The sequence below is a fragment of the Arachis ipaensis genome, chromosome B04, assembly GCF_000816755.2.
Source record: "Arachis ipaensis cultivar K30076 chromosome B04, Araip1.1, whole genome shotgun sequence".
Lineage (NCBI taxonomy): Eukaryota > Viridiplantae > Streptophyta > Magnoliopsida > Fabales > Fabaceae > Arachis > Arachis ipaensis.
This window is the reverse complement of record NC_029788.2, coordinates 104,903,012-104,914,105: the sequence shown is the minus strand read 5'-3', so window position 1 is coordinate 104,914,105 and position 11,094 is coordinate 104,903,012. Positions and strand designations below refer to the sequence as shown.

Below are 11,094 nucleotides of genomic sequence, written 5' to 3'. Positions count from 1 at the left end.
ATAACAAAACAGTAACTAAAGAACTTTTCGAACCGAAAATGCTTACCACAACTAAGAAGAACCGACTAAGGCAAGTAGCGGCAGCCCCGGCGGTGGTTCTAGCGGCCACAAAACTCCGACAACAATGACAAAAGCCCTGGTGATAACACAGCAGCAAGCATAGCGGCGTAGCAGTTCGGCTGTGAGCAAGACAGACGACGGTGACGAAACCAGGTTAGCCTCGGACCTCTCTCCCTCTTCTTCGTACGTTGTGTCTCTCATGTTGGATCCTCTTCATTGTTCTGCCTCTCCTCAGATCAGCATCGACGGCGGTGAAGGGAGCTTTGGCGGCATCACATGTGACACGGCGGTAGCGGCTTGAACAGCGACAGCAGCAAGATCCACAAACAGCGACAGTGCGCGAAGGCAGCTCCTCAGCTCACACTTCATTCTCACTCTGCCTCCCCTGTTGGACGACGATGACTTGGCGGTAAGGCGGTGCGACGGCGAGCTGAACGCGGCGGGGCGTGACGGGTGTGGCGGCGGCGAGGCTCCTCCTTCTTCTGTTCTCCCTCACTCCTTCGGGCACTCCCTCTTTTCTCTTTTTTTTGATATGTGTATGTGTGATTAATTTGTTAAGGAAGAAAGGAAAAAAAAGGGAATGGCGGTTAGGTTTAGGAGGCAAGGGTGAGTGTATTGTAAAATTACGGTTAGGTTTGGGTAGTTTAGGTAATTTTAATAAAATTAGGGGTGTAGAGTATTAATTAAAAATTTAATTTAATCCCTTAAAATTACTTTAAAAATATTATTTAATTATNGTTAAGGAAGAAAAGGGAATGGCGGTTAGGTTTAGGAGGCAAGGGTGAGTGTATTGTAAAATTACGGTTAGGTTTGGGTAGTTTAGGTAATTTTAATAAAATTAGGGGTGTAGAGTATTAATTAAAAATTTAATTTAATCCCTTTAATCCCCTCTAAAACATTAATTAAATTATCAATTTGTTAATTAATTCTCAATCAAGTATTCTAATTTAAAATATAAGATAATATAATTAATTATAAAAATTAAAGTATTAAATTCTAAAATCTCAATTATTTAAACTAAATAGTATAAAATTCTTTTTCTTTTACAACTACTAAGCCTTATAATTTAAATATAGAAAATTATTCAATAATTATGAAATTAAGTAAAATTTCCATTTTAATTACCAAAACTTGATTTAATTATTATCAATGAAATAATTTTTGAAAATAAAATCGCTACTAAATAAATAAATTTGAATAAACTCAAAATAGAATTTTTCAAAAGTTCTAGGTCTTACACACTCACACTCTTCTTTCTCACACTCCTCACAACCGTCCGAGTCCATGGCAAGAACCAAAACAAACCCTAAGTCCTCTTCAGCTACTCAAGAGGCTAGCTCCTCCATGATTAAAGTGGCAAAAGGCAAATGGCCCATGACAGATGAAGAACCTCCTTCCTTTCCTCCTCCTCGGACCACCCTTCGTCCTCAAAGTTGCTTGATTCCTTCTTCACGTCCACCTAAAGGTAACAAAAGACCCTCTCTTCACTCTGTCAAAGAACCCGTTTATCCTTATCCTGCTGCATTTAAAGCCCATTTCAGTAAACGATCTCATTCTCATTTTGATCCCCAAAATTTTTTTATTTGCATGGACTTTGAATTTCACAGAGCCATTGTCTCCAAAAGACCCCTGTGTTCCTCGTTTGTTGCTGACCTAAATAATCTGGCAGAAAAAGAGATAAATTTTGGTGATAATTTTAAATTTTTGAGATGGTATAAACTATTTGATATCCGAAAACCCATTTATCCATATTTGATTAGAAAATTCTATACAAACATGCTCTATTCACTCATATGTCAAAGGCTGCCAAATTTACTTGAACAAAGACATCATTGGTGAAGCCCTTGATTACCATGAGGTAGGTGTCAATGCCTACATCTCTGATAGGTGGGATGATAATCTTGATATTTCTCACCAAGATGTTCTAGCCAGCATATGTGAGAATATCTCCCTCATGGATGGTGTCACTCCCACTCATAGAGCCTTCGGTTCTTTCCGTGCACAGTTTCATCGCCTCATCACTCATATTTTGCTGCCTCAAAGTGGTTCTTACCAAAATGTCATCCTTTGCGATTTTCTGATTCTTTTTGCCATAATCAACAAAGAAAAAATTTTATTTGCTTACCTTATGATGCGCCAGATGTTTGATTGCAGTAAAAGTGATAAAAATATTTCACTCCCATATGGAATATTTTTTATTTAATAAAATAATTTCTGAAATTAAAGTACTTAATGAATAAATAAATCAAAATTAACTCTTCTAAGATTTTTTAAAAATTCTAGGTCTTACAGGCTAAGTCCAACCCGGTGAATATTAAAGTGTGCGGAGTAGAAAGTGGAGTTGAGTTGATGGTTATGATGAAGATTATGTTGTTATGAGATCATTAATGAAAAATGAGACTTGACTTAAGGCTTATGACAAAATTGAGAATTTATGAGATTTATGATGAAAATTATGATTGAGATTTATGCTAGCGATTATGATTAATGATGAATTTGATGATAATTATTGGTTGGCAAGGATGTGGGTTTGTCCCTCTTGCGTTATGGATATTGTGGGGACGGTGGTTCATCCTGCCGACAGTGAGGACGATGGCTTTGTTCTGCTCACGAATAGACAAGTTGAGGTTGAGGATTTCCTCCTCTCTTGTGTTATAATAGACAAGTGGGGTTGAGGATTTCCTCTCTTGTTACATCAGGAGACTGGATAGAAGGTTGAGAATTCCTTTCGATTCAATTTATGATTGTGGTGTGAACGAGTTAGGTTGAGAATTCTCTATTGTTGCATCACAGTCTTTCTTTGATTGTGAAGTGTGGGGACACTATATCCAAGAATATGGAGGGCACTATATCTCGAATAGCGCAGCCTCCAGTAAGAAGGTGACATGGCACTCTCCCTCTAAGACCAACTTGTGATAAGCTTGGGATATATGTTCCTCCCCATGCACGACTGAGAGATGGTATCCGGGTTAGCTACTGGATGTGTTGGTTCTGGCCAGTAGGACAGGCATACATCATATGCATTTGTTTGATTTGTTTGGGTGTGTATTTTATTATTGTGTTGTGTTTATGTGATTTATCTGATTATGTGTTATTTGTTATGTGCTTTATATGTGTTTATTTTTGTGTGTTTGAATTGTTTAATTTGATTGTGTTTGCTGGCGTACGGAGGTGATAGAGGTTGAGGCTGATTGACTATAGATTGTCCTTAGATTCTGGTTTATGTGTCGGATGGATAAGAATGAGTGATGGTAGTTTGTTGGATAGAAAGCCCTTAGGCATGACTTTGATTCCTAAATAAAAGATCTAAAGATTTACTTTGATTTTTCCCAAAGTATATATCACTAAGGGACTTTTGGATATAAAATATTATATAGCTAAGTGAAAATAATTTCAAAAAAAATAAGTAAAGAATGAAAGCTTTTTTTAAAGATAAACTTTTTTAAAATGTGCGTTGACCATATGCATTTATTTCTATTAAATTTGTGACATTTTCTTCTCCTAAGGAAGACCGTCGGATTAGGTTCTCACCCCCTTACATCCAACATTTTCAGAAAACGGACGAGGAAGGATCTAAAGATTCTATTAAACATTGGATGTTTATTTCTGTATTTTTACAATAAATTTGTATAGTTACTGATTTCTCTCGCCTTTATTATTATTATAAATTTTATANNGTAATTATTGGATTGTAGTAATTATTGATTTTATTGAGATAAATAGAAAATATATATATTTACAAATAAAAGAAATGTATTTTCGATTTTTCAAAGAAAATTTAATATAATTTTTAAATAAAAGTTCCTACTTATTTTAGTTATATATAAAAATTATCGTAATATCTTCGTTATCAGAGTGACCCAACCAAAAATGTAATATTCTAGTAATAAAAATATTACAAAATAGTTAATTGAACTTATATCTATTTATTAGAATAGACAGACTTAAACGAAACAGAGCGGACCAGCCTACTTTATCACCTCTATTGAAAAATAAAAAGTAAGATCCATTCAAAACATTCATTTGTCTAATGTAATATGACGACATCTATAATTGGATATGTTAGTAATATTAGACATTTGTGAGTTTGATATAATATGATTTGAAGAAAGTTAATGTTATGAAAATTATTTGGCTGTTAGGCTTTTTAGAGGACATTTCCTTGAGCTTTGGTCACTATCCAAATCGAGCTACGAGAATTAAATAGTATAAATTTATTGACTGTTTTGTCGATTTTTAGTAAATTGATGATGATTCAATATCTAATAGTCTGGAAGCGAAACCTACTCCTCTTTGTGAGTACCAGTTTTATTTACATCAAAGTTTATGCCTTTGACAATGACGAAGAAGAAGGAACTAAGCTTTATAGAAATTCGAAATGAACAATAAAACTTAAATAACTTGAATAAAAGGAAAATCAAATTACATAAAGGAAAAGTATTTGGAAAAGTAAAGGACAAATTAAAAGGTAAAGGATGGGAAAGGGTAAAAGTTGCTGAATTTAAAGGAATTGAAATGAAATTGCAAAGAAGATAAATTGCATGAAAAGAAAGTGACGATGAATTTAAATGAAAAGTAAAGACATGGAAGGAACCATTCAAAGAAAAAGACTCTTGACTGACTCAGAAAGTCGTTGGGGATGTGAGTGAGTGTGAGTGTTTTCTCTGAAAAAGATTCCAACCTTTGTTCCTTCCATCTTTCACGTATTTATAGAAGTCTTCGACCAATCACATTCAGATCAATCCTTGAATAACCATTCCCGCTCTCTTTAAGTGCCGTCTGTAACTGCCACTAACCATATTCACTTATTAACTTTTTCACTTCTTCGATTGCTTTGCTCTTTCTTGATGAGCCCTAGTCGATCAAAATCCTCTCCTTCATCGATTGATCATCCTCGATGAATCCTATGTAGTTAATCTTCACTTCTTTTCTCAACTAACAAATTGCTTTCGAGATTGAAACTTTTGCCTTCGATTCGATTTTCTGTCTACCATCTTCGACACTACTAACCTCTTCTTCGATATAGTTGACCTCTGTCGAGTCTGCCTCTTCGATTTTTACATTTGCGTTAATCGATTAATAGAGAGTATCTATTGGAGTACCTAATTGACTCCAATCCAAAGTTAATTCTAACATGTATTTGGAGGTTGATCGAAATATTTTCTGGCACTTAGCAATGATTGAAGTCTATTCTTGTCCAATATTGGCTTGTCAAAGAGTTCAATACTTTATCGAAAATATTATTTTCGATATAACAAATGCCCCCTAAGTATTTATTTTTTCGACTAGAAAGAAGAAAGTATAAATACTTACTATTATTCAATATTTTCGAGAGCGGTACCGTCATTTCTTCATCTTCTTCCTCAAAATTTTTCTCGATATAGTTAATCCATGTTTAGAAATGGAGTTTCAACTGCTTTACCTCGATCCGTCGAAGTAGAAGGAACACGATGTAACTGTCGACCACTTTGGTTATCATCACCAATTTGATCTCGAAAATTGGTATTTCTAGCACGGTCTCGACCAAAATAACTACATCGAGCCTGTTGTTATTGCTATTATCTCATTTTTGGATCACCAAACTCTTGCCAATTCTTGATCTATCCAACCCCAATAGTCAAGGATCGACAAAAATAAGATGAATAATTGTCATGTGGACTTTGAAGGGATGGAGCCTGTGGGTGTCTTACCTCTTTGTCTAGCTTGCTCTTCTTTGTTGAAATTGGTTTTCGATGGCTTGATCAATTTAAAACTGCTCCAAATAATTATTTGATCAATTTTATATATTGTACAAATTTTTACAAATATTTTCATGTAGTGCATAACAAAATATTAGTGAAGTATCATACCATTCTTGAAGAGTCAAGGATATTTTTTTTTTTCAATTTATCGAAGAAAAATTATCTTCAATATAAGAAATGCTCCCAAGTATTTGTTTTCCACATCTTGAGCCAAAGTGGCTGTTTGTCGAACTATTGGATCTTCAATATTTTGTTGAATATTTTCAGCCATGTTCATTTTCGATACCTCATCGAATTTTTTTATGACAACATATTACCCAAATCATGGTAATACTGCTTTTTCTTCTCGGATCATTGTGGTCAGAAATTGTCATATTTGATAATTCAATAAAATTATGATCAAGATCCATGAATTTTTTTTTTTAATTTCCAACTTCACAATTTTAAAATTGAACAGAAAAACTTTTTCTTTTCTGAAATTTGATCAACTTTATAGAGTTTCAAAGTTGATAAAAGATTTTTTTTTCTTTTCCACAATTATATCTAACAATTGTCAATAGAGTACGCAACTCCTTCTAAAGTGTTCCAACATGCACCTATAACTTAATTAAGTTTAAATTTGTCAAACATTGGCTTGTTGAAGAATTCAACAATAACTTGTCGAAAATATTATTTTTGATGATGATGATTTTTTTTTTGCTAGAAGGACAAAAGCAAAATTATTTATCATCATTAAATAATTGTTTTCGACAAACTCATATTCAACTATTTCTCTTTCTTTCTTCTTTTCTTCTTTTATTTTTCAACTTGTCAAACTCTCTCAACTAAATAGGCTAAATCAGGAATATGCACATTGAGTAATTTTCGACGCATATAAAAGCCAAGATCTTTGATGGCTATTTTGACGATCTCGCTTTCAGGGATCGACACATAACATCGATTGCGAGTATTTTTGAATCAAATTATATAATCATCTATCGTCTCGTTCTATTGCAAGCAAATCTGTCAATGTGACATTCAACTCTCCTCTATAAAATTAAACATGAAAAGCATTTTCCAATTGCCCCCATGTCAAAATCGAATTGGACTTTAGATTTAAAAATCAAATAAAAATATTTTTTGTTAATGAAGAAAGAAAAAACTTCATTTTCATATCTTCATTATTTGTCAAATTTTTTAATTCGATCATACAGTGAGCTATATGCTTGACAGTTAATTCTCCAGCCTCACCTGCAAATTTTCTAATATTTTTCCTGAGCCGCCTTTTCCATTGTTGGGCTCCTTTTCTATTTTTATTGTTTAATATGACAAAATTAAAAACATATATATCTCATTATTTAAATAATGCATAAAAGAGTATAATCTTTTTACGAACCATCTATGAAGATTAAATCCATATATAATAAAAATGCATAACATATGCTTGTTATCATCATTGTCACTTTATTTTAAAATAGTTTACATTCTACACAACTCATCATTCATCACTCTTACAATAACCCAGAAAAAAAAAAGGAAAAAGATAAAAGGAACTCTAAAAGAAAATAAGGACAAATGAAAAATGCTAGAGTACACACACCTATCTAATCAAAAGACAAGATTTCTTCCCATAAAGTTCCTCCATAACCATGCAAGGATATTCGGACAAAAAACATTTCCCAGAGATAGTCCAGCAACTAGTCCTCCACCATATCCAATAAGAATTATTTTCCAATCAAATTGAAGCAAAGATCCTGAATCTTGATCTCCATCAGACTGAGGCGGTGAACCCATACCATGATTTTCACATTTCTTCATCAACAATTGAATCCCACACAATTCTTGATTTCCCTCAAACGAACTTTCTTGGAAGGTGGAAAATTGTCCGTTTTCTGGTATTGGACCTGAAAGATTATTGTACGACACATCAAAGAACTCTAAAAAGGTGAGTTCTGTTAATTGCTGTGGAATGTTTCCCGACAAGTTGTTGAGAGAAAAGTCCAATGCTTCAAGGTTTGAAAGCTTTTGCAAAGAAGAAGGAATGTTTCCAGAAAGCATGTTATTGGACAAGTTGAGCAAGACAAGACTTTTCAACTCGCCCATGACATCCGGAATTGTTCCAGAAATTCTGTTACTTGAAAGATCAATGCCTACCATGTAGTAGAGGTGCTGAAGTTCATTATAAGTCATCACAATCCCTTTGTTAGACATTGTGAATTCATAATCAATGTAAATAGACCAAGATTTTCCACTGAACTTTATAACATTGTTCTCATATGCCAATTGACTTGCGTTGGACATCATCATGGATTTCCAACTCTTGATCATTTCTGGAGTCAAAATTCCGGAGAATTTGTTGTGAGAAAAATCAAGGATGTGAAGCTTAGAAAATGTGCATGGCTTTGGGCATATGATGGGTCCATAAAATTCATTATGGCGCAGAGAGATAACTTTCAACTCAAGAAGAGTCCTCAACCAAAAGGGAAATGAATCATTAATTTGGTTATGACCCACATTAAGAAACTCTAGCATTTTACAATTTACCAAAGCTCTTGGTAACTGACCCTGTAAATTATTTTCACTTAAATCCACAATCTTAAGGGCACTTCCAACTGCATACGTTTGAGGAATACGACCAACCAATTTGTTTCCTTGTAGCATTAAAGCTTGAAGAGATTGGCTGAAGTTTCCTATGCATGAAGGAACCTCGCTACTTAAGTTGTTGTAGGACAAATCAAGATACACAAGTGATTTTAGATTGCATATGGATGTGGATATTTCTCCTGTTAATGAACCATGGGAAACAGACAAACTTTCAAGACTTCTTTTTTCCCATACCCAATTAGGTATAGACTTCACATCATTATACGACATGTCTAGATAAGATAGTGCATCCAGCTCTTGAATAAGAACTGGAAACTCATCTAGATTGCATGAAACCAAATCTAGTACTTCTAATGGAGGAAGGGTTGCATTATTGAAGGAAAGTTTTCCACTGACCGGAGTCAGTTTGTTATGTGCTAAAGTAAGAAAGTTAAGGTTTTTGAGATTTAGAAACACGTTAAGATCTATCCGTCCTTCCAAAAAATTATTGCTTAAAGACAGAGATTCAAGATTCTCTAGTCTGAAGAGAGAGATAGGGATTTCACCTTGAAGGTTATTTTGACTAAGACTCAAGTAAAATAAAGCAGTTAGGTTCATCATCCATGATGGGATTTCACCGGTTAGGTTACAAAAATCCAAATCCATCGCTTGAATTGGAGGAAGCGTTAGATTATTGGAAGAACCTTTCCTAGTGATCAAAACCAAATTATTGGATGATATATCAAGATAAGTTAGAACTTTCAGCTTTAGAAACATCTCAAGCTCTACTTGTCCCTTCAACAAATTATTCCCTAGAACAAGAGTTTCAAGGTTCTCTAGGCCAAAGAGAGAATAAGGGATTTCACCAGAAAGTTTATTTTCAACAAGACTCAAGTTTGCTAAATTGGTTAAGTTTCCTATAGAATATGGAATTTCACCGCTTATTGTATTGTATCCAAGCTTAAAATACTCAAGCTGAGTGAGGTTCCCTATTGAAGAAGGAATAGAACCATAAAATCTGCATTCTGAAATTGAGAACCAATACAAGGAATTAAGATTTCCAATGGATGCTGGTAAAGAACCATGGAAACTTGTTCCTCTGAGATTCAATAAGCTAATGAGTGAACTTGAGTGAAAATCAGGCAACATGCCACTCAGGTTTCTATTGTACTCTAAATTCAAAACTCTTAATTTTGGAAGATAGAATACCCCAATTGGAAATTCACCATATAGTTCACAATGGGAAAGGGACAGTTTCTGCAGATGTGTAAGATTTGTGAGAATATTCGGTACAAATGATGATATAGTCACAAAAGAGAGATGGAGTTCTTTGAGTCTAGTTGAGTTTTGAATTAAGGACCTGAGTGTGGTTGTCTTGAGTCTCAAATGGTTGATTGGATCATCGGGATTATCCACACCAATATAGCTGCGCAGATCAAGGGACAACAAGTTGGGCAGCTGTGAAACTTCATGTGGGACTTCGCCAGAGAATGTGGTTTCAGAGCCATGAGAAAGATTCAGATGCCTTAGCTGTGAAAGATCACCTGTCCTGGCTGGAATTTGAGAGTGATTGAAGTTGTTGTCAGAAAGATCAAGGCTCTGAAGATGAACAAGTGAGAAAAGGGTGCTATTGCCGTCCATGGAACCATAAAGCTGGCTACTACTAAGATCAACGCCAGTCACATGACCTGTGAGCTCGTCGCATTCGACGCCATGCCATGATGAGCAGCAATCTGTAGTTGGAATCCAAGAAGCAGTTTTAGGATAACTGAATGGATTTTGAGAAACAGACTTACTGATCACAAAGCTTTCCTTAAACTTGAGTAAGGCGTTGCTTTCGTCTTCATGACACTCATTAGTGGTTAAATGATTCGAAGGTAAGCAGTTTGTAAGTGAGAATGATGAAAAGAGTGAGTGATGAAAAAAGAGAAGGAAGTGCAGCGACAAAGCAAGATGCCACAGAAGCTTCATTGCGTTATTGTGTTTTAGATAAAAAGTTCAATGAAAAGTTCAGCAAACACCGCGCGAATTTTATAGGGAAAACGGTTACCAACGACTCAATATTTAAGGGTTTAATTTTAGTACAAATTTTTTGTTCTTAGTTATAGGTCATTAAAAGTTTTTGAAATAGTTTGAATAAATCAGCTCATCTATATACAGCGAGAGTTAATAACATAACAAGATGTCATTAAAAGAGAATTACACGTTTATCACTGTAGTAGTGAGACACTCAGACTAATTATTATCTAATTAAAGATCAAGTTTCCAAGCGATGGGATACCGTGACTTTGTCCAAGAAAATTGGTATAATAATCCATTAACCTCAAGACTAACATATTTTATATTAAATAAAAGAAATTTTCAAGGAGTAAACTAACATGTGTACTGAGACACAAATTTAAAATTGTATATTTATTAAAATAAAAATTCAAAATTTTTTACTAATAATAATTTTAATATGTATTTTTACTAGACATGTTAGCTAAATCTAATTTTCAAATGATAAAAATTGGTTTGATTATGCCGTTTATCTCACGTGAGAAGGCTGATTTCACAAATTATATATCAGACTTTTTCAGTCTGTTTTTAACTTTCTTTTTATTTGAAGTAATGTATTTCTCAATAATATGTTCCCACTTCCCTGTACAATTTTCAGAGTAATAATCTAAATTATTAGCAAGTACTTTGACTAGTTTATCCACGGTAGTAGTGGACTAGTGGGAGTTTAATT

General features: G+C 34.1%; 1 protein-coding gene across 1 annotated transcript; it reads right to left on the bottom strand.

Moving 5' to 3' along the window:
- LOC107639676 (receptor-like protein 12) lies at positions 7,202-10,447 on the bottom strand. Its single transcript, XM_016343229.2, has one exon. The coding sequence runs from the start codon at positions 10,332-10,334 to the stop codon at positions 7,389-7,391; it is 2,946 nt and encodes a 981-aa protein (XP_016198715.1). The 5' UTR covers positions 10,335-10,447; the 3' UTR covers positions 7,202-7,388.